This window comes from Dermochelys coriacea, chromosome 28 (assembly GCF_009764565.3).
Source record: "Dermochelys coriacea isolate rDerCor1 chromosome 28, rDerCor1.pri.v4, whole genome shotgun sequence".
Lineage (NCBI taxonomy): Eukaryota > Metazoa > Chordata > Testudines > Dermochelyidae > Dermochelys > Dermochelys coriacea.
The window spans coordinates 569,219-591,244 of NC_050095.1; the positions used below are offsets into that span (position 1 = coordinate 569,219).

The 22,026-nt window shown below is 68.5% G+C and overlaps 1 protein-coding gene across 18 annotated transcripts in view; it reads left to right on the forward strand.

Annotated features, from left to right (window-relative positions):
- The window catches only part of MINK1 (misshapen like kinase 1), a 32,703-nt gene extending 12,195 nt beyond the window's left edge, over positions 1 to 20,508 (forward strand). The window contains exons 5-33 of one of the 18 annotated variants that reach the window (XM_038386141.2): positions 519 to 609; positions 1,142 to 1,272; positions 2,229 to 2,283; positions 2,616 to 2,694; positions 3,824 to 3,999; positions 4,180 to 4,249; positions 4,710 to 4,920; positions 5,813 to 5,929; positions 6,503 to 6,589; positions 7,360 to 7,566; positions 8,165 to 8,344; positions 8,540 to 8,776; positions 8,911 to 8,999; positions 9,694 to 9,840; positions 9,987 to 10,099; positions 10,550 to 10,638; positions 11,040 to 11,063; positions 11,766 to 11,926; positions 12,899 to 13,022; positions 13,137 to 13,274; positions 13,410 to 13,518; positions 14,020 to 14,187; positions 14,792 to 14,935; positions 15,269 to 15,403; positions 16,194 to 16,294; positions 17,676 to 17,825; positions 18,004 to 18,163; positions 18,358 to 18,497; positions 19,122 to 20,508. In XM_038386141.2, the coding sequence (XP_038242069.1) occupies positions 519 to 609; positions 1,142 to 1,272; positions 2,229 to 2,283; positions 2,616 to 2,694; positions 3,824 to 3,999; positions 4,180 to 4,249; positions 4,710 to 4,920; positions 5,813 to 5,929; positions 6,503 to 6,589; positions 7,360 to 7,566; positions 8,165 to 8,344; positions 8,540 to 8,776; positions 8,911 to 8,999; positions 9,694 to 9,840; positions 9,987 to 10,099; positions 10,550 to 10,638; positions 11,040 to 11,063; positions 11,766 to 11,926; positions 12,899 to 13,022; positions 13,137 to 13,274; positions 13,410 to 13,518; positions 14,020 to 14,187; positions 14,792 to 14,935; positions 15,269 to 15,403; positions 16,194 to 16,294; positions 17,676 to 17,825; positions 18,004 to 18,163; positions 18,358 to 18,497; positions 19,122 to 19,205 (3,717 nt within the window). In that variant the 3' untranslated portion in view covers positions 19,206 to 20,508. Of the gene's footprint in view, positions 1 to 518; positions 610 to 1,141; positions 1,273 to 2,228; positions 2,284 to 2,615; positions 2,695 to 3,823; positions 4,000 to 4,179; positions 4,250 to 4,709; positions 4,921 to 5,812; positions 5,930 to 6,502; positions 6,590 to 7,359; positions 7,567 to 8,164; positions 8,345 to 8,539; positions 8,777 to 8,910; positions 9,000 to 9,693; positions 9,841 to 9,986; positions 10,100 to 10,549; positions 10,639 to 11,039; positions 11,064 to 11,765; positions 11,927 to 12,898; positions 13,023 to 13,136; positions 13,275 to 13,409; positions 13,519 to 14,019; positions 14,188 to 14,791; positions 14,936 to 15,268; positions 15,404 to 16,193; positions 16,295 to 17,675; positions 18,164 to 18,357; positions 18,498 to 19,121 lie in introns of all 18 variants that reach the window. The other 17 variants (XM_043503677.1, XM_038386143.2, XM_038386144.2 and 14 more) reach the window with 17 other exon arrangements.
- Positions 20,509 to 22,026: the final 1,518 nt, after the last annotated feature.

The window sequence follows — 22,026 nt, forward strand, 5'->3', positions numbered from 1 at the left end:
GGGGCTGGTAGCCCGAACTCCTGGGTTCTCTCCCTAGTGCTGGGAGGGGAGTGGGGGCTGGTGGGTTAGAGCAGGGGGGCTGGGAGCCCGGACTCCTGGGTTCTCTCCCTGGTGCTGGGAGGGGAGTGGGGGCTGGTGGGTTAGAGCAGGGGGGCTGGGAGCCCGGACTCCTGGGTTCTCTCCCTGGTGCTGGGAGGGGAGTGGGGGCTGGTGGGTTAGAGCAGGGGGGGCTGGGAGCCCGAACTCCTGGGTTCTCTCCCTGGTGCTGGGAGGGGAATGGGGGCTGGTGGGTTAGAGCAGGGGGGGCTGGGAGCCCGAACTCCTGGGTTCTCTCCCTGGTGCTGGGAGGGGAGTGGGGGCTGATGGGTCAGAGCAGAGGGGCTGGGAGTCAGGACTCCTGGGTTCTCTCCCCGGCTCTGGGAGGGGAGTGGGGCCTGGTGGGTTAGAGCAGGGGGGCTGGGAGCCAGGACTCCTGGGTTCCTGTGACAATCCCAGCTGACCTTTCCCTGCTCCCCTAGGGCCTGGCTCACCTCCACGCCCACAAGGTGATCCACCGGGACATCAAAGGGCAGAACGTGCTGCTGACGGAGAACGCCGAGGTGAAGCTGGGTAAGTGTGGGGCAGCGCCCAGAAGCCCCATTCCTGCTGAAGGGCCCCTCGTCCCGGACTCCTGGGTTCCGTCCCCAGCCCTGCCGTGCACTCTGGTCTCCAGCAGCTGCCATGCCCTGTGTGTGGGCAACCTGCCATCTTCTCCCCCGACAGCTCGGGGCGCTCCCTCCCGGCTCACGTGACGGGGTTAGAGTCCCATCTATTTCCTTTCTGTCTGGCTGATCTGACGGCCCACATAAGTGTCAGTCCTGATTCAAATCTCTTGAGGACCAGCAACATCCTGTGGCAGGGAGTTCCACCGGCCACCCATGGAATAGATTATCTACTTGACCTGCTTTAAAATGGGCCACTTCTCCCTGCCTGATTCTGCAGAGAGCCTGAGCCCATTGCTGTGAGGCGGGGAGCTTCTGGCTGGGGAAGGAAGGGTGACCATGCCACTGCCTCTCTGGGGTTGGGGCCGCAGGCCGGGGTTGCTGATGGGTGAGGGGGTGAGGGTTCCACGTGCTGATGGCTGCGTCTCCTCACTCCCCAGTGGATTTCGGGGTGAGTGCCCAGCTGGACCGGACGGTGGGGCGCAGGAACACCTTCATCGGCACCCCCTACTGGATGGCCCCAGAGGTGATCGCCTGTGACGAGAACCCCGATGCCACCTACGACTACAGGGTAGGGCAGGCCCCATGGACTGGGGGCTCGGCGGGGATCCCTGCTCCAAGGGGAAGAGGGGCAGCCTGGCCTTGGGATCCAGGACACCTGGGTTTTGCTCCCAGCCCTTGGGCCTGACTTCGGGGGGAACCAGCCCCATTCAGGTCAGCGCCGCACTCTCTCCACCCCTATTAATCCGGCCCTGCTACCCGTGGGGACAGGGCTGTGAAGCGACAAATCTTGCCTCTCTCAGCCCTGGGGCGCGCCTGTCCTCTTTTTGGGGAGCATGCTGGACTGGGGGGCCCTCCACTGGCTCACCCACCGAGTTCCCCCCAGCCCAGGGATTCCCCCCTGGCCCCCAGGAGGTCAGAGCTAGAGGGTGAACCCCAGGACCTACTGAATCTTTGTAGGGCTGGAGAGTCCTGTCGCCCATCCCTACACCCCTGCCCTTCGCCAGGGCATAGAGGGGACATACAGCGTAGGGGTGGGTCTCACAGGACCCCCAACCCCCTCAGTGTCCTCCCCCCACTCTGATCCCCCAGGTTCCCCACATCCCAGTCCCTCTGGGACCCCCCCACCCCCATCCCCCTGGGTCCTCCCCCACTTGGATCCCCCTGATGTCTCCCACAGTTTTGACCCCCTCTGGATTCTCCGTACCCCAGTCGTCCCAGCCCACCCCCCCCATACACACTTTGATCGCCTGGGTTACTCACACCCAGTCTCCCCCATCCCAGTCTCCATAGACTCCCCTTCACTTTGATCCCCCCGCGTTCTCCCCCCTCACCCTGATCCCCACAGACACTCCAATGCCTCTGGGTACCCCCGACTCTGGCTTCTGGCTCCCCCACAGCCCAGTCCCCCCTGCGGGCAAAGGTGCTCCCCATCCCCTCCCCACCTGCCGCATGGGCCCTGGGCTTGGAGCCATGGTGGTGCAGGGAGATCCCCACTCCCAACCTGTCCCTCCTTTCTCTCTGCAGAGCGACATCTGGTCCCTGGGCATCACTGCTATCGAGATGGCGGAGGGGGCACCACGTAAGTGCTGGGCTCTGCCCTGCCCAGAGGGGAAGCTGCTGCCCGGGTTAGCCACGCACACCCCCCTGGGGGGCTTGTAACCTGTGGGGAGTCAGAAGCTCTCCTGGGTGCTCTCCCCAGCTCTGGGAGGGGAGTGGGGACTGGTGGGTTACAGCAGGGGGGCTGGGAGCCAGGACTCCTGGGTCGATCCCCTGTAGGGCTAGGGGGTATAAGGATCTGCATGGGGCCATGGCCATTGCGAGCAGGGGGCCCAGGCCGGGCAGGGCACTCTGAGGGGACGCTGTGGCTGGCGGGGGGTGCAGCCCATGTGTGACTGTCTCTCTCTCCCCCAGCTCTGTGCGACATGCACCCCATGCGAGCGCTCTTCCTCATCCCCCGCAACCCACCGCCCAAGCTCAAGTCCAAGAAATGGTACGTTCCCCAGCAAGCCCAGCGCCTTGTCCTGGCCACCCGCACTGCCTAGCCAGAGCCCAGCTGGGGTCCCTGGGCCCAGATCCCCCCAGCTGGGGTCAATGGGCCCAGATCCCCCCAGCTGGGGTCAATGGGCCCAGATCCCCCCCAGCTGGGGTCAATGGGCCACCCCCCTTCGGAGTCCCTGGGCCCAGATCCCCCCAGCTGGGGTCAATGGGCCCAGATCCCCCCCAGCTGGGGTCAATGGGCCACCCCCCTTCGGAGTCCCTGGGCCCAGATCCCCCCAGCTGGGGTCAATGGGCCGCCCCCATCAGAGTCCCTGGGCCCAGATCCCCCCAGCTGGGGTCAATGGGCCGCCCCCATCAGAGTCCCTGGGCCCAGATCCCCCCAGCTGGGGTCAATGGGCCACCCCCATCAGAGTCCCTGGGCCCAGATCCCCCCAGCTGGGGTCAATGGGCCACCCCCATCAGAGTCCCTGGGCCCAAATCCCCCCAGCTGGGGTCAATGGGCCCAGATCCCCCCAGCTGGGGTCAATGGGCCGCCCCCATCAGAGTCCCTGGGCCCAGATCCCCCCTAGCTGGGGTCAATGGGCCGCCCCCCTTCGGAGTCCCTGGGCCCAGATCCCCCCAGCTGGGGTCAATGGGCCGCCCCCATCAGAGTCCCTGGGCCCAGATCCCCCCAGCTGGGGTTCCTGGGCCCAGATCCCCCCAGCTGGGGTCAATGGGCCGCCCCCATCAGAGTCCCTGGGCCCAGATCCCCCCAGCTGGGGTCAATGGGCCGCCCCCATCAGAGTCCCTGGGCCCAGATCCCCCCAGCTGGGGTCAATGGGCTGCCCCCATCAGAGTCCCTGGGCCCAGATCCCCCCAGCTGGGGTCAATGGGCCCAGATCCCCCACAGCTGGGGTCAATGGGCCGCCCCCATCAGAGTCCCTGGGCCCAGATCCCCCCAGCTGGGGTCAATGGGCCTCCCCCCTTCGGAGTCCCTGGGCCCAGATCCCCCCCAGCGGGTGTAGCCAGGACCTGGATGGTCCTGCCCGGGCTCCGACTGGGGCTGCAGACAAGCGTCACGGGCCCGTCTGGCCTCAGCCACGAAGCGTGGGGCTCATCCCATGTCCGCCCCCTTCCCCCAGGTCCAAGAAGTTCATCGACTTCATCGACACCTGTCTAATCAAAGCCTACATGAGCCGCCCGCCCACGGAGCAGCTGCTGAAATTCCCCTTCATCCGCGACCAGCCCACGGAGCGCCAGGTCCGCATCCAGCTCAAGGACCACATCGACCGCTCCCGGAAGAAGAGAGGAGAGAAGGGTGAGTGGGGCGGGATGGGGTCTGTCCCCTCTAGGGGGTGCCGGCTCCCTTCTGGCCACAGGGCGGGGCCTGGCTGGCTCGGGGGGAGTGGGGAATGGGGCAGGCACTGGGTTGCTCAGGGAGTGGGGCGCTGGCCCCACCCGGCCCATCGCTGTGTAACTGGGTCTCTCGCCCCCCCAGATGAGACAGAGTACGAGTACAGCGGCAGCGAGGAGGAGGACGACAGCCACGGGGAGGAAGGGGAGGCCAGGTAAGGAACGAGGGGGCAGGACAGATTCTGTGGGGGGCAGCGTGGCTGGTTGTTGGGGCAGAGCTAGGGGGCCTGAACTCGGGGCCATGGGCTGGGTATGGGGGCGAGGCTCTTGTGAGTGCGTGAGAAAGGCTGATGGCTGCCAGGGATGCATGGGGTGGGGCCATGTGGGTGGGGCTGGTGACAGAGTCTGTGGGGGGGGTTCTGGGGCGCAGCTGTGTGGGTGAGGCTGGGGGGCACCAAGGCGGGACCACGCTGTTGTGGAGTGTGTGGGTGGGGCCCAGGCGCTGGGGGCCGTTTGGCCATGATGGGGGGTGGGGCCCAGGTGCTTGGGGGCAGGGCTGGGGCCGGGTGGCCAAAGGGCTGGGCAGGGCCCAGGTGTTGGGGGCGGGGCCCAGGGGCTGGGGACGGGGCCGTGGCCCCCCACCCCCGCTGACGCCCCCGACGCCCCCGCCCCCAGCTCCATCATGAACGTGCCGGGCGAGTCGACGCTGCGGCGCGAGTTCCTGCGCCTGCAGCAGGAGAACAAGAGCCACTCGGAGGCGGCGCTGAAGCACCAGCAGCAGCTGGCGGCCCAGCACCGCGACTCCGAGGCCCACATCAAACAGCTGCTGCACGAGCGCCAGCGCCGCATCGAGGAGCAGAAGGAGGAGCGCCGGCGCGTGGAGGAGGTGAGCGCGCCCGGACGCCTGGGTCCCACCTCTCCGGGCCCCGCCACTGCCCTGGGAGGGGAGCGGAGGGGCTCCAGTCCGAGCGCGGGAGCTGGGAGCCAGGACTCCTGGGTTCTCTCCCTGGCTCCGGGAGGGGAGTGGGGGGCTGCTGCGTAGAACAGGGGGGCTGGGAGCCAGGACGCCTGGGTCCTCTCCCTGGCTCCGGGAGGGGAGTGGGGGCTGCTGGGTTAGAGCAGGGGGGCTGGGAGCCAGGACTCCTGGGTCCTCTCCCTGGCTCCGGGAGGGGAGTGGGGGCTGCTGGGTTAGAGCAGGGGGCTGGGAGCCAGGATTCCTGGGTCCTCTCCCTGGCTCCGGGAGGGGAGTGGGGGGCTCGTGGGTTAGAGCATGGGGGGCTGGGAGCCAGGACTCCTGGGTCCTCTCCCTGGCTCCAGGAGGGGAGTGGGGGCTGCTGCGTAGAACAGGGGGGCTGGGAGCCAGGACGCCTGGGTCCTCTCCCTGCCTCTGGGAGGGGAGTGGGGGCTGCTGGGTTAGAGCAGGGCGGCTGGGAGCCAGGACTCCTGGGTTCTCTCCCTGGCTCTGGGAGGGGAGTGGGGGCTGCTGGGTTAGAGCAGGGGGCTGGGAGCCAGGACGCCTGGGTCCTCTCCCTGGCTCCGGGAGGAGAGCGGGGGCTGGTGGGTTAGAGCAGGGCGGGCTGGGAGGCAGGACTCCTGGGTTCTCTCCCTGGCTCTGGGAGGGGAGGGGCTCCAGTCCGAGCGTGGGAGCTAGGAGCCAGGACTCCTGGGTCCTCTCCCGGGCTCCGGGAGGGCAGTGGGGGCTGGTGGCTCAGGGCAGGGGGGCTGGGCCCCCCACACACGGCCGGTTCCACCTGCCCCGCTGGCCCCTCCCTCCACAGCAGCAGCGTCGGGAGCGGGCGCAGCGGAAGCTGCAGGAGAAGGAGCAGCAGCGGCGGCTGGAGGACATGCAGGTGCTGCGGCGGGAGGAGGAGCGCAGGCAGGCGGAGCGCGAGCAGGTACCGCCCGCACCCCCCGCGGCCTTGCTCAGCCCCAGCTCCCCCGATGGGGGTTGGGGGGCGGGGCCAGGGGGCTGCGGCCCTGGGGACTCCCTGCAGTCGCCGCTGCGTCCTGGGGAGATCAGCACCCCAGGGACTCCAGCTGCCTGGCACCCCACGTTCCCCTCGTCCAAGCCAGGCGGGGCCTCAGCGGGGGACCTAGCAGTAGATGGAGTCTTCAACAGTGGAGCGGGGGCTGGTAGTTAGAGCAGGGGGGCTGGGAGCCAGGACTCCTGGGTTCTCTTTCTGGCTCTGGGAGGAGAGCGGGGGCTGGTGGTTAGAGCAGGGGGGGCTGGGAGCCAGGACTCCTGGGTTCTATTCTATTCCTACTTCTGATCTTGTGAGCTTGGAGCCCCTCTTCCCCCTCTCTCCCCCCCCCCCGGGGTCAGTGCACTAGACCGCTTGGCCACGGGTTCAAATCTGCCCTGGCCCCTAGCTGGCGGGTCTCCCCGGGGGGGTCTGGGCCCACTCCCCCTCCTCTTCTCGCTCCCTGCGCTGTGACCTGTCTCTGTCTGTCTGTCCGTCCCTCTCCAGGAGTATATCAGGCACAAGTTAGAGGAGGAGCAGAGGCAGCTAGAAATCCTCCAGCAGCAGCTACTGCAGGAACAGGCCCTGCTTCTGGTAACCCGGCTGCGCCCCCGGGCGGGGGGGCGCGCCCCGATCCCTCACTGCAGACTCCCTCGGAGCTGGCCCCCCCCCCACAGCCATGCTGGGGGGAGCATTCCCCAGTTGGAGCAGCCTGGGGGCTGCTCTGAGCTGCACTCAGCCATGGCGACGACCCCCAGTGCAGAGCGCCGCCGAGGCTGGGTGTTTGGCCTGGGGCGGGGGGTGGCGCCTGGCCAGGGTGCAGGGCTGGGGGCGCTGGGGGGCAGTGTCCACTCCCTACAGGCTGTGCCACTGGGGGGCAGAGATCCCCCTCAGCCCATAGCTCCCCCATCTGGTGGGGCTGGGGAGAGCTGCTGGGGGCCACCCCAGGGAGGGCAGGGTCTGAGATTTACCCCTCCTAACCCTGCATCCTCCCAGGGGCCATCTCCGGGGTGTGCATGCGTGTGACAGGACGCTGGGCTTACCCCTCCCTGCGTGTGCGCGTGTGTGTCGGGACGCCGGGGTTCCTCCTGCCTGTGCGCAGGTGTGTCGGGATGCCGGGGTTCCCCCTCCCTGCGTGTGTGTGTGTGTCAGGACGCCGGGGTTCCCCCTTCCTGCGGGTGCCAGGACGCCGGGGTTCCCCCTCCCTGCGTGCGTCGGGATGCCGGGGTTCCCCCTCCCTGCGTGCGCGCGTGTGTCAGGACCCCTGGGTTGGCCCTCCGTGCGCGTGCCAGGTTGCCTGGGTCCCGCGGCCAGCCCCGCGGCGGTGCCCAGCCCCCGGAGCCCCTGACGCTGCCGCCCCCCAGGAGTACAAGCGGAAGCAGCTGGAGGAGCAGCGGCAGTCGGAGCGGCTCCAGCGCCAGCTGCAGCAGGAACATGCCTACCTGAAGTCCCTGCAGCAGCAGCAGCAGCTCCAGAAGCAGCAGCAGGGGGCGCCGGCGAGCGACAAGAAGCCGCTGTACCACTACAACCGGAGCGCCCACGCCGCCGACAAGCCCACCTGGGCCCGGGAGGTGCGGGGGCGGGCGGGGCCCGGGGGGACCCAGGCACAGGCTAGGAAGCGGCACGGCCTGTGCCAGACCCTACCGGGGCTGGGAGACCCAGAGCCAGCCAGTCGTGGGTCCAGACTGGGTTCCCTCCCCGGCTCCAGGAGGGGAGTGGGAAGTGCTGGGTTACAGGAGGGCAGCTGGGAGGCAGGACTCCTGGGTTCCCTCCCCAGCTCTGGGAGGGGGGCAGGGGCTGGTGGGTCAGAGCAGGGGGGGCTGGGAGGCAGGACTCCTGGGTTCCCTCTCCAGCTCTGGGAGGGGGGCAGGGGCTGGTGGGTCAGAGCAGGGGGGGCTGGGAGGCAGGACTCCTGGGTTCCCTCCCCAGCTCTGGGCGGGGAGCGGGGGCTGGTGGGTCAGAGCAGGGGGGGCTGGGAGGCAGGACTCCTGGGTTCCCTCCCCAGCTCTGGGCGGGGAGCGGGGGCTGGTGGGTCAGAGCAGGGGGGGCTGGGAGGCAGGACTCCTGGGTTCCCTCCCCAGCTCTGGGCGGGGAGCGGGGGCTGGTGGGTCAGAGCAGGGGGGCTGGAGCCAGGACTCCTGGGTTCCCTGCCATGCTGTCCCCCTGCAGGTGGAGGAGCGGTCGCGGCTGAATAAGCAGAACTCGCCGGTGGTGCAGGCCAAGCTGGGCGGCACCGCGTCCGACCCGGCCCTGCAGACGCGCTCGGAGCCCGTGTCCCTGGGCTCCGGCCCCACGGCCCAGACCCCGCCCATGCAGCGCCCTGTCGAGCCGCAGGAGGGGCAGCACAAGGTAGGGAATGGGGGGCAGCGCACCCTCCTGGCCGCAAGTGGGACTGTCTGTGCGAGCCGCCTCCCTCCCCTCGAACCCGGGGGCTGGGCGCCAGGGCTCCGGGGTTCTGTCCCTGCGGGGTTCTAGGCCATGGGGGGCGGGGTGGTGCCAGGGGCTGCCCCAGGGGCCCAGCGGTGACGGCTCCCCTCCCCGCAGAGCCACCTAGCGCACCGGGTGCCGCTGAAGCCCTACGCCGCGCCGGTGCCGCGCTCCCAGTCCCTGCAGGAGCAGCCCACCAAGAACGTGGCGGCCTTCCCCGTGCAGGGCCCCGCCGCGCCCGCGCCGGCCCGCGCCGCCATGGCCCGCCAGAACTCGGACCCCACCTCGGAGACGCCCGGCCCCACCGCCCCGCGGGCGCCCTGGGGCCACACGGAGCCCGAGGCCCCGCCCAAGGTAAGGGGCCGCCCGAGCGCTTTCCCCTCGGCGCCCAGAGGCCGGGGTGAGGGGTAGGCCTGGATTGCGGGGGAGGGGAGGCAGGATTCCTGGGGCCGACACCCCCTCACCGCCCTCCTCCCTCCCCCCGCCAGGTTCCCCAGCGAACGTCGTCCATCGCCACCACGCTCAACGCCAGCGGGGCCGGGGGCAGCGCCCGGCAGGGCCACGCCGTCAGAGCCAGGTAAGGCCACCGCCCCCCCAGACCCCCTGAAACTCGGGCCCCGAGCCCAGCCCCCCCGTCACCCTGCCCCCTCGGGCCCCAAGCCCTGCGCCCCATCACCCTGACCCCCTCAGGCTCTGACCTGGCCATCCTGACCCCTCAGGCCCCCATCCCATTCCCCCCAGTCTCCCTGACCCCTATATTGCTTTGGCCCCAGGCCCCCTCTCATCCTGCTGCCCATATCGCTCGGGCCTGGCCCTGCCAGGGCCACAGTCCTCTTAAAGCCTTTGGAGCCCATTCCCAGCGCACTCAGATACCCCGTCCAATTCCTCCATCCCTTGGGGTCCCCCCAGTACCCCACTATCCCTCAGGCTTCTCCCTGACAGACTGGCCAGGACACCTGGGTTCTATTCCCGACTCTGCCAATGACCTTCTGGTCACCTTCAGCAAGTCACGGTGCTGCACTCTGCCTCAGTTTCCCCTCCCATCTCTTGTCAGTTCATTCGGGAGCTGTGGGGGGCAGGGACTCCTGGATGTGCATCTGGGTGGTGCCCCACCTCCCCTCCGCCTCCCAGGGCAGCTGCTCCTACTTCGGCTGGTCCCACTGGCTGGAGCCAAGATGCAGCCACCTCTGGGGCAGGATGGCTGGTGACACGGGGACCCCCTGGCTCCGGCTGCCCTCCAGGCACCAGTGACCCTCATCTCCGCTCCACAGACCCCGTAGCAAGTCTGCCTGGCACATCCACATGCACAGCCGGCTGGAGAGGGTGCTGCCCGAGGACCCCCCGGCACTGCTGCCCCCTCCCCAGCCGCCCAGGGGGGGGCAGCGCCGGGCCCCGGCCCCCATGCCAAGCACCAGTAGGTAATGGAGCGTGGCCGGCGGTGGTGGCGCTGCTTGGGACATGGTGCTGCTCCGGTGGTGACGGGCCGGCCCCAGCCAGGACGTGGGGGGGGGGTTGCGGGCACCACCTGACGCTTTCTGCTCTGCCTTCCCATCATGCCGTGCAGCAACCCGGACCTGCGGCGCAGCGAGCCCGGCTGGGAGCGAGCCGACAGCCTGCTGCAGGGGGGCAGCGCCAACCTGCCTCAAGCCGGCTCCCTGGAGCGCAACCGCATAGGGGGTAGGGACCGGCCAGGGGGCGCCAGGGGGTATGGGGCAAGACATGGGGGCACACAGGGGTGGGGGTAGGGGCATGGGGGTGCCACGGGGTGTGGGGCAAGACATGGCGGCACAGGGGGTGGGGGTAGGGGCGTGAGGGCACCAGGGGATGTGGGGCAAGACATGGGGGCACAGGGGGTGGGGGTAGGGGCGTGGGGGCACCAGGGGATGTGGGGCAAGACATGGGGGCACAGGGGATGGGGGTAGGGGCATGGGGGCACCAGGGGTCTGGGGCAAGACATGGAGGTAGGGGGGTGGGGGTAGGGGCATGGGGGCACCAAGGGATTTGGGGCAGAGGTCTATCCCTGCAATCCCATGCCCCCCCCCGTATCCCTGCAATCCCAGCCCCACAGGGCCCCTCTCCCCCACCCGCAGCTGCCCCACGGATCTGACCCGCTCTCCCCCACCCCAGCCGCATCCAAGAGGGAGAGCTCCCCCATCCTGCCTCTGGTGAGCAAGCCCAAGGTGGAGGATCACCGCTCGCGCCCTGGCCGTCCTGCGGTGAGTGTCGGGGTGGGGGGAGACGTGGGGGGTGGATGTGGGGCGCCCTGTGGGACAGTGTTCGGGGCGGTCGCCCCGGTTGGTAGAGCTGGAACCATGGGCAGGCCAACCGTCCTGGGGGGCTGCAGGGCCCTGGGTGTTGGAATTGGGGTGGCCAGGCCATCCGGGAGGAAGCTTTCAATCCTGTGACCTGGGGAGAGAACCCAGGAGTCCGGGCTCCCAGCCCCCAGCCTCTAACCCCCATCCCCCACTGCCCTCCCGGAGCCGGGAAGAGAACCCAGGAGTCCTGGCTCCCAGCCGCTGGCTGCGTGGTGTGTGTGAGGTGGGGGTGCCGGGGGGTCTCGCTCTAACGCGTTAACGTCTGCGCCCTTCTTCCCTCTGCTCCCCCCGCGCCACCACAGAGCTATAAACGCGCCATCGGCGAGGTTAGTGCGTCCGTGTGTCTGTGCCCGGCCCGGCCCTGTCCTGTCTGCTGCTCTGTGCTTCGCCCGCCAGCGCCGGGCAGAGAACCCAGGCGTCCTGGCTCCCAGCCCCCCTGCGCTAACCCACGCCCCCACTGCCCTCCCGGAGCCAGGCAGAGAACCCAGGCGTCCTGGCTCCGAGCCCCCCTGCTCTAACCCCCAGCCCCCACTGCCCTCCCGGAGCCAGGGAGAGAACCCAGGCGTCCTGGCTCCCAGCCACCCTGCGCTAACCCACGCCCCCACTGCCTTCCCGGAGCCAGGGAGAGAACCCAGGCGTCCTGGCTCCCAGCCCCCCTGCACTAACCCACAGCCCCCACTGCCCTCCCGGAGCCAGGGAGAGAACCCAGGCGTCCTGGCTCCCAGCCCCCCTGCACTAACCCTCAGCCCCCACTGCCCTCCCGGAGCCAGGGAGAGAACCCAGGCGTCCTGGCTCCCAGCCCCCCTGCACTAACCCTCAGCCCCCACTGCCCTCCCGGAGCCAGAGAGAGAACCCAGGCGTCCTGGCTCCGAGCCCCCCTGCTTTAACCCCCAGCCCCCACTCCCTCCCCGGTGTTTGGGGGCCATGCCCCGGTTCAGGAGCTCCCCACCCCGCTGGCTGCTTGTGTGCGGTTTGGCTGTTAGCCAGGTGCAGGGAGCGTGGCTCTAACCCCCCGCCCGGCCCCCCAGAACTTCGTGCTGCTGAAGGAGCGGCCCGAGGAGCCCCTCAAGCCCCCCAAGAAGGCCATGGATTACTCCTCCTCCAGTGATGAGCCGGAAAGCAGCGAGGAGGAGGACGACGAGGCCGAGGGGGAGCCCCAGGATGGGGGGGGTGAGCCCGCCGCGACCAGGTAGGGCATGGGGTGCCAGGGAAGCGGGGGGGAGGTAGGGGATGGGAAGGGGAGCAGTGGGGGGACAATGTAGGGAGGGGGTGGGGGAACGGGGGAAGGGAAAGGGTGGTGGGGGGATGCTGTAGAGAACGGGAAGCGGGGGGATGGGAAGGGGAACAGTGGGGGGCTGATGTAGAGGACGGGAGGTGGGGGGACAGTGTAGAGGACGGGAGGTGGGGGGATGGGAAAGGGAGCAGTGGGGGGACGATGTAGGGGAAGGGAGGTGGGGGGACACTGTAGAGGACAGGGGAGGTGGGGGGATGGGAAGGGGAACAGTGGGGGGACAATGTAGAGGACGAGAGGTGGGGGGACAGTGTAGAGGACGGGAGGTGGGGGGATGGGAAAGGGAGCAGTGGGGGGACGATGTAGGGGAAGGGAGGTGGGGGGACAGTGTAGAGGACGGGAGGTGGGGGGATGGGAAAGGGAGCAGTGGGCGGACGATGTAGGGGACAGGAGGTGGAGGGAAAGGGGTGGTGGGGGGATGGGAAGGGGAGCAGTGGGGGGACGATGTAGGGGAAGGGAGGTGGGGGGACACTGTAGAGGACGGGAGGTGGGGGGATGGGAAGGGGAACAGTGGGGGGACAATGTAGAGGACGAGAGGTGGAGGGACGGGGGGATGGGAAGGGGAGCAGTTGGGGGACGATGTAGGGGACGGGAGGTGGGGGGACAGTGTAGAGGACAGGACACGAGGGGGATGGGAAGGGGAGCGGGGGGGACGCTGTAGGGAGCAGGGGAGGGGGGGGAAGGGAAGGGAGCAGTGGGGGGACGGTGTAGAGGACAAGGGGTGGGGGGATGGGAAGGGGAGGTGGGGGGACGGGGGCATGGGAAGGGGAGCGGGGGAGGTGGGGGAAGGGAAGGGAGCAGTGGGGGGACGGTGTAGAGGCGGGGGGCCGGGGGCAGGACGGATGCGGCCCCTGACCCCCGCCCCCCCAGGCCGAGCGGGGACGGCGACACCGACAGCGTCAGCACCATGGTGGTTCACGAGGTGGAGGAGCCGTCGGGCAGCGGGTCGGAGAGCGGCTCCTACGGCGGGGACGGCACCATGCTGGTGCAGCGGGTGAGCACGGGGGGCGCTCCGGGCCCTGGGGGGGTTGGGACGGGGGGCGATGCCGGGCCCTGGGGGTAGGAGGGGTGTCCCGTGCCCCCCGCTGACCCCCCCGTGCCCCCGCAGACCCCCGAGGAGGAGCGGAGCCTGCTGCACGCCGACAGCAACGGCTACACCAACCTGCCGGACGTGGTGCAGCCCAGCCACTCGCCCACCGAGCCCAAGGGCCAGGGCGGCTCCCCCGCCAAGGACAGCGCCAGCGACGTGAGCCCCCGCGCGGGGGGGTCGGGTCAGATCGGGGAGCCCCTAACCGGGCTGCTGGGGGAGGGGCAGGGGGGCAGTTGGGGAGAGGGGTACTGGAGGGGGGGCCGTGTCTCACCTTGTCCTTCTCCCCCCCAGTACCAGTCGCGGGGGCTGGTCAAGGCCCCTGGCAAAAGCTCCTTCACCATGTTTGTGGACCTGGGCATCTACCAGACCACGGGCAGCGGGGACACCATCCCCATCACCGGTGAGCGGGCTGCGGGGGGCACTGGGGGGCTGTCGGGGGGAGGCTGGGCAGCGGGGACACCATCCCCATCACCGGTGAGCGGGCTGCGGGGGGCACTGGGGGGCTGTCGGGGGGAGGCTGGGCAGCGGGGACACCATCCCCATCACCGGTGAGCGGGCTGCGGGGGGCACTGGGGGGCTGTCGGGGGGAGGCTGGGCCAGCCGGGGACACCATCCCCATCACCGGTGAGCGGGCTGCGGGGGGCACTGGGGGGCTGTCGGGGGGAGGCTGGGCAGCGGGGACACCATCCCCATCACCGGTGAGCGGGCTGCGGAAGGCACTGGGGGGCTGTCGGGGGGAGGCTGGGCAGCGGGGACACCATCTCCATCACCGGTGAGCGGGCTGTGGGGGGCACTGGGGGGCTGTGAGGGGGGGCAGCGGGCAGAGGGGTCAGCAGGGGGCTCTGGGGTCCAACAGGCTTGGTGGGGGGCAGCCCAGCCGCTGACCCCCCTCTCCCCCCAGCGCTGGTGGGGGCCGACCCCAGGCAGCTGGAGCAGCTGCAGCTGGAGGTGCGGAAGGGCTCGGTGGTGAATGTGAACCCCACAAACACACGGCCCCACAGCGACACCCCTGAGATCCGCAAGTACAAGAAGCGCTTCAACTCGGAGATCCTGTGCGCCGCCCTGTGGGGTGAGCGTGGGGCGGGTGGGGAGGAGGGGGTGGACCGAGGAGGCCCAGTGGGGAGGAGGGGGTCGCTGTGAGGCCAGCAGGGAGGAGTGGGAGGTGCTGGGGGGGTGGGTGGGGAAAGGGGGCGCTCCCAGGGAGGAGGGGTCGCCGTGGGGCAGGCGGGGAGGAGGGGGTGGACCGAGGAGGCCCAGTGGGGAGGAGGGGGTCGCTGTGAGGCCAGCAGGGAGGAGTGGGAGGTGCCGGGGGGCTGGGTGGGGAAAGGGGGCGCTCCCAGGGAGGAGGGGTCGCCGTGGGGCAGGCGGGGAGGAGGGGGTGGACCGAGGAGGCCCAGTGGGGAGGAGGGGGTCGCTGTGAGGCCAGCAGGGAGGAGTGGGAGGTGCCGGGGGGCTGGGTGGGGAAAGGGGGCGCTCCCAGGGAGGAGGGGTCGCCGTGGGGCAGGCGGGGAGGAGGGGGTGGACCGAGGAGGCCCAGTGGGGAGGAGGGGGTCGCTGTGAGGCCAGCAGGGAGGAGTGGGAGGTGCCGGGGGGCTGGGTGGGGAAAGGGGGCGCTCCCAGGGAGGAGGGGTCGCCGTGGGGCGGGCAGGTCTCACGCTGCCCCCCGTGCCTAGGGGTGAACCTGCTGGTGGGGACGGAGAACGGGCTGCTGCTGCTGGACCGCAGCGGGCAGGGGAAGGTCTATGGCCTGATCAGCCGCCGGCGCTTCCAGCAGATGGCCGTGCTGGAGGGGCTCAACCTGCTCACCACCATCTCGGGTAGGTCCCCGGCCCCCCACGGCGCCCCCACGGCGCCCCCCACGGGCCTCAACCTGCTCACCACTCTCTCGGGTAGGTCCCCGGCCCCCCACGGCCCCTGTGACCCCCACGGGCCTCAACCTTCTCACCACCATTTCGAGTAGGGTCCCCAGCACCCCCTACACGCCCCTCACGCGCCCCCCATAGCGCCCCCCACGGACCCTGTGACCCTCTTGGGCCTCACCCTGCTCACCACCATCTCGGGTAAGGACCCCCCAGCGCCCCATGGCCAGCTCTCCCTGGTGCCCCCAAACCGCCCCCCGGGCCCCCCATCTCAGCGCCTGTCTCGCCCAGGGAAGAGGAACAAGCTGCGGGTCTATTACCTGTCCTGGCTGCGCAACAAGATCCTGCACAACGACCCCGAGGTGGAGAAGAAGCAGGGCTGGACCACAGTGGGCGACATGGAGGGCTGCGTTCACTACCGCGTGGGTAAGAGACCCCACCCCCTCCCTGCCCCACGGCCACCCCACTACCGCGTGGGTACGAGACCATGCACCCTCCCTGCCCCATGGCTGTTAAGAGGGCTTATTCCTTCACCCTCCCACTTCCCTGCTCCTTCTCGCATCAACACCCGAAGTCTGAAGGTGCGAACAGTCGGATGGTTATTGGGGGGATCTTGCAGCGAGCTTCAGTCCAACTTCCTGGTGCCCCTATTTCCCAAGCCCCACTTCCTTCCTGGCTGGTCTCAGCTACCCCTTCACTGCAGTCCATCCGACCAATCCGAACGTGGGAAGGTGATTCTCTAGCCAATCACGCCCCACTGCGCTAATGGCTCGCAGCGTCCATGGTACAGCAGACGGCCAATTAGCGCCCCAGCCCGCCTGCCGCCAGGAAAGTGGGGGGCACAAAGATCAGACGGACGGAAATGAGGGTTTCCCTCCGTACGCCGGCCGACGGTGGTTTTCGTTCTTTGTGTTTCTACCAATGTGATCAAACTCCCCCAAAGATCTTGGAGTCCGGGCCCTACAGGCAGGCCACCCCCCGGTACCGTGGGGGTAAGGGAGCCCCCCAGGGCACAGCCACACACCCCAGTACCCTGCCAATAGAGCAGCCAGACCCCGTTACTGCGCGGGTAAGAGATCACCCCCCCAGCTCTGCTGGTCTCCTCCATCCCGAAGCACAGCCCCGCTCCCCCCACTGGCCCCCAGATCTCTGCTCCGTCTGCCCCACGGCTCGGCACCCTGGCTGGGCCGTGACCGGGGCCCGTCTCTCTCGGTAGTGAAGTACGAGCGCATCAAGTTCCTGGTGATCGCCCTGAAGAACTCGGTGGAGGTCTATGCCTGGGCCCCCAAACCCTACCACAAGTTCATGGCCTTCAAGGTATCAAGGCAGCCTGGGAGCCAGGACTCCTGGGTTCTCTCCCCGGCTCTGGGAGGGGAGGGGGGGCTGGGAGCCAGGACTCCTGGGTTCCCTCCCTGGCTCGGGGAGGGGAGTGGGGGCTGGTGGGTTAGAACAGGGGGGCTGGGAGCCAGGACACCTGGGTTCTCTCCCTGGCTCTGGAAGGGGAGTGGGGGCTGGGGGTTAGAGCAGGGGGGGCTGGGAGCCAGGACTCCTGGGTTCTTTCCCCGGCTCTGGGAGGGGAGTGGGGAGCTGGTGAGGTAGAGCAGGGGGGGCTGCGAGCCAGGACTCCTGGGTTCTCTCCCCGGCTCTGGGAGGGGAGGGGGGGCCTGGGAGCCAGGACTCCTGGGTTCCCTCCCTGGCTCTGGGAGGGGAGTGGGGAGCTGGTGGGGTAGAGCAGGGGGGGCTGGGAGCCAGGAGTCCTGGGTTCTCTCCCCGGCTCTGGGAGGGGAGGGGGGGCTGGTGAGGTAGAGCAGGGGGGGCTGGGAGCCAGGACGCCTGGGTTCTCTCCCTGGCTCGGGGAGGGGAGTGGGGAGCTGGTGGGGTAGAGCAGGGGGGGCTGGGAGCCAGGAGTCCTGGGTTCTCTCCCCGGCTCTGGGAGGGGAGGGGGGCTGGTGAGGTAGAGCAGGGGGGGCTGGGAGCCAGGACGCCTGGGTTCTCTCCCTGGCTCGGGGAGGGGAGTGGGGGATGGTGGGTTAGAGCAGGGGGGCTGGGAGCCAGGACACCTGGGTTCTCTCCCTGGCTCTGGAAGGGGAGTGGGGGCTGGGGGTTAGAGCAGGGGGGGCTGGGAGCCAGGACTCCTGGGTTCTCTCCCTGGTGCTGGGAGGGGAGTGGGGAGCTGGTGAGGTAGAGCAGGGGGGGCTGGGAGCCAGGACGCCTGGGTTCTCTCCCTGGCTCGGGGAGGGGAGTGGGGGCTGGTGGGTTAGAGCAGGGGGGGCTGGGAGCCAGGACTCCTGGGTTCTTTCCCCGGCTCTGGGAGGGGAGTGGGGAGCTGGTGAGGTAGAGCAGGGGGGGCTGGGAGCCAGGACGCCTGGGTTCTCTCCCTGGCTCGGGGAGGGGAGTGGGGGCTGGTGGGTTAGAACAGGGGGGCTGGGAGCCAGGAGTCCTGGGTTCTCTCCCTGGCTCTGGAAGGGGAGTGGGGGCTGGGGGTTAGAGCAGGGGGGGCTGGGAGCCAGGACTCCTGGGTTCTTTCCCCGGCTCTGGGAGGGGAGTGGGGGCTGGGGGTTAGAGCAGGGGGGCTGGGAGCCAGGACGCCTGGGTTCTCTCCCTGGCTCGGGGAGGGCAGAGGGCTGCAGTGGTTAGAGCGGGGGGCTGTCAGGTTTCGGGGGACCCTGCACACTGACTTCCCACCCCCCCGTTTCAGTCCTTCGCAGACCTGCCACACCGGCCGCTGCTGGTGGAGCTGACGGTGGAGGAGGGTCAGAGGTTAAAGGTCATCTACGGGTCGTGCGCCGGGTTCCACGCCATTGACGTGGACTCAGGAAACAACTACGACATCTACATCCCCGTGCATGTGAGGGGGGCGGGGCCGGGGGCGGGGCACAGGGGGCGGGGTGGGGCACAGGGGGATGCCCACACAAGTGGGCCCCAGGGTGGCCTTGGGTGCTCACGCACACACACAGCACTGGGGGGGTCAGGCCATGGGGCAGGTGGGTGCCCTTTGCTCCCTGACCTTTGCCCTATGCCGGCAGATCCAGACCCACATCACGCCCCACGCCATCATCTTCCTGCCCAACACGGAGGGCATGGAGATGCTGCTCTGCTACGAGGACGAGGGCGTCTACGTCAACACCTACGGGCGCATCATCAAGGACGTGGTGCTGCAGTGGGGGGAGATGCCCACCTCCGTGGGTGAGCCCGGACGCCTGGGTCCTCTCCCCAGCTCTGGGAGGGGAGCAGGGCGGGCTGGGAGCCAGGACTGCTGGGTTCTTTCCCTGGCTGCGGGAGGGGAGAGGGACCTGGTGGGTTAGAGGGGGGGGCTGGGAGCCAGGACTCCTGGGTCCAGTGAGGAAGGGTCCCCCACTGACTCTCTCATCCCCCCCCAGCGTACATCTGCTCCAACCAGATCATGGGCTGGGGCGAGAAGGCCATCGAGATCCGCTCCGTGGAGACGGGGCACCTGGACGGGGTTTTCATGCACAAGCGGGCCCAGCGCCTCAAGTTCCTCTGCGAGCGCAACGACAAGGTGGGCGCTAGGGGGCGCCGGGCGGCAGGGAGTGGGGCAGGGAGCTCAGCAGCGGGGTCTCCCCAGAGCTACTTCTGTCCCCAGTGTCCCCGCAGCAAGGATGTTAGACAGCTGCTGTGCCCCGCCCCAGAGGTGGGCGCGTCTCGGCGCCGGGCGAGGGGTCCCCGGGTCACCGGCCGCCCCGCCCCGCCCCAGAGGTGGGCGCGTCTCGGCGCCGGGCGAGGGGTCCCCGTGTCCCCATCTGCCCCGCCCCGGAGCGGGGCGCGTCTCGGCGCCGGGCGAGGGGTCCCCGGGTCACCGGCCGTCCCGCCCCGCCCCAGAGGTGGGCGCGTCTCGGCGCCGGGCGAGGGGTCCCCGGGTCACCGGCCGCCCCGCCCCGCCCCAGAGGTGGGCGCGTCTCGGCGCCGGGCGAGGGGTCCCCGGGTCACCGGCCGTCCCGCCCCGCCCCAGAGGTGGGCACGTCTCGGCGCCGGGCGAGGGGTCCCCGGGTCACCGGCCGCCCCGCCCCGCCCCAGAGGTGGGCGCGTCTCGGCGCCGGGCGAGGGGTCCCCGGGTCACTGGCCGCCCCGCCCCGCCCCAGAGGTGGGCGCATGCCAGACTCACCCCTGCTCTGCTCCCCCTCAGGTTTTCTTCGCCTCCGTCCGCTCGGGGGGCAGCAGCCAGGTTTACTTCATGACACTCAACAGAAACTGTATCATGAACTGGTAAAAGGCCCCGCCCCTGGCACTGGCCCCGCCTCTGGAGGAAAGGGGCGGGGCCCCCTCAGACACTGGATCCCTATGCCGGAGACTCCGCCCCCACAGCCAGTGAGGATCAGGACCGACCAATCAGCAGAACTGATGCCTTGATCACCTTGCCCCCACCCATCTCTGATGCTGCTTTGGGGGGGGAATCTCCATGGTGACAGTGCCCCCCCGCCGACTGACAGACTGACTGCCCTCCGCTTCGCTCGCTCACCCCCTCCTCCGACTCATGGGGACCTGCTTTGTTCATAGCCTGACCCAAATCTCCACAGCGGGCGAGGGGTCCCCGTGTCACCGGCCGCCCCGCCCCAGAGGTGGGCGCGTCTCGGCCCCAGGCGAGGGGTCCCAGGCGTGTGTGGGGTGACGGGCAAACTCCCCGGTGAAACACAAGGAGGGAGGTGGCTGCAGGCCCAGGCTGGGGGGACCCAGTGCTGACGCTGTGGGGTGCTGCAGCTGCCACAGCCCCCGTGGAGGGGACTTAGATCGGCCGCGGGGGGCGCAGACCCAGCGCTTTGTGCCAATTTCACTTTGCTTAGAGAGGGGGACGGGGCCTTTCCCGCCCCCTGGGTAGGAGCCACGGTGGTGGTAGGGAACCCCCAAAGCAGCCCCCAGACTGCCTTGTGCACCCCCAGAACTCCTCCCCCTGCAGGTCCTGAGCCGGGCCAACGGGGGTGACCCGCCGCAGGCGTCTGGGGGGGTGAATGTACCAGGGGGACATGGGGGAGAGGGGCAATGGCCCCTCTGGGCTCTGTGTATATTTTGCTTTAATTATTTTTATTTTGTAACAATGATTCATTAACAAAGCACTTTAAAGCCCCGACTGCATCTCATGGGGGGCCGGGAACACCCCCTGGGGCGGATTTGGGGTTATTCTCTAACTGACCCAGGAGAGCTGGTCCTAGGGCAGGGACTGGCTGGCTCAGGGGGGCGGGGAATGGGGCAGGAACCTGTCCCCTCTAGGGGGCACCAGTTCCCATCTGGCCCCATGGGAGCCCAGCTGCAGCAGCAATGCAAGGGTTAAACTGGGGGGCACAGAGCCAGCATGCTGATTCCCCTCCCTGCCCCTCTGACGCTGTCTGCAGTTGAGGGGTCCTGCCTGGTGGCCCCCCAAGAGCCATATGGAGGGTGTGGGGGGGTTATGGAGTTCATGGGACCCCCCCAGTATTCAGTTTCATCTGTACGTTGCTTGCATCTATCAAGCCCCCCCCATCCCACCCCGCGCCGTGGCCTTGAAATTTCATCTGTTAATAAAAAAACAAATTCTATGACTTTCCCCGCCTGGTCCGGAGTTATTTACCCCACAGGGGGCGGGCAGGGGGCAGCCCCATGCCCGGGAGGTGCCGGCAGGAGGCCGGTGTCCCTGGGCAGAGTTGGCGGCAGCCCCTGGCTTGATGCGGTTTGTCTCGGGCAGCTGGGGCAGGGCCCGGGGGGGAGAGCCAGGGCACACTGCGGAAGTGGGGTTCACGGGGCCCATCCACACTATACCAGCGGGTGCTGCAACAACGTCAGGACCCCGAGTAAACTCTCGTCCTCATTCCGAGGGTCCTTATCACCCCAGTGCCGCCCTCCTGTTCTTCTGCCCAAGCGTAGTAACCTCCAGACCAGTCACCCACAGGCTCCGGCCGGTGCCGCAGAGAATTGCGGCAGAACCGTGTCGGTGATAAGTGGGATTGTTTAAGAAAATCCCAAAAGCCGCCAGGAAAGATGCTGAGACGCCGGCCCGGCAGCGAGAGCAGCGTCGAATGGACGACCCCTGGAAGCAAGGGGAAGCCGTGACGAATGTAAACCCGAACTGTAGGACACTGATGAGGAAAGCTAAAGGCCAGAGGGAGATCTGGGCAGCCGGCGGCGTTAAGAACGCGCGTCGTCATTGTATCGGGGACCAACCGAAGCCTGACAAGGGGTTCACACACATGTCAAGGGCGTGTTTGCGGTGAAGTGGCCCGGTAACCCCCCTCCAGTCATGGTGGGGACGGGGAACTGCTGTACTGAACCATCAATCCAGCGTGTCTCAGTCCCTGGTTTTGGGTGTCTGGCAGAGCGATGGATTCAGCTCCCCGGTTCCTCTGGATCTGTGACCCTCAGAACATCCCAATGCCCCCCAGCCCCATAACTGGAGGGGTGGTAACAGGCCACTTTGCCTCGAATGGTCCCTTGAAATGTGTGTTTAGCTGAGTCCCTCTCCCAGCCTGCAGAAGGGCTCGGTGGGGCCCAAAAGCTCGTCTCACCCACCAATAAAATACATTCCCTCCCCCACCTTGTCTCACTCAAGGTAGCCACTGGATGACTTGCCTCCAAGAGTTTTAAAAGAGCTGGCCGGGCAGCTTGCTGAAGCATTCATGTTGATTTTCTTGGCGCACTGGGCAAGTTCCAGGGAACTGGAAGAAACCCAACGCTGTGCCGATGTTTAAAAAGGGCAAACGGGCTGACCTGAGTATTTCCAGGCCTGTCAGCCTGACATCGAGCGTGGGCAGGATAATGGAGCAGCTTGATACAGGACTCGATTACTAAAGCAAGGCGGCGTAATTCATGCAAATCGACATGGGATTGTAGCAAACAGAACCTGTCAAGCCAACCTGATCTCTTTTTTTTGACGAGAATAGACGGGGGTCTATCATGGGGGGTGATAGACGAGGACACCCGTGAGGCCCTTGACTCGGTACCGCCGGACCTTTTGATTGAAACTCTCAAACGATAGAAAAGGAACAGGGCCCGTGTGAAACGAACGAAAACCTGGTAACTGATCGGTCTCGACTGTACCTGGCAACGCGGAATCGTCATCGAGC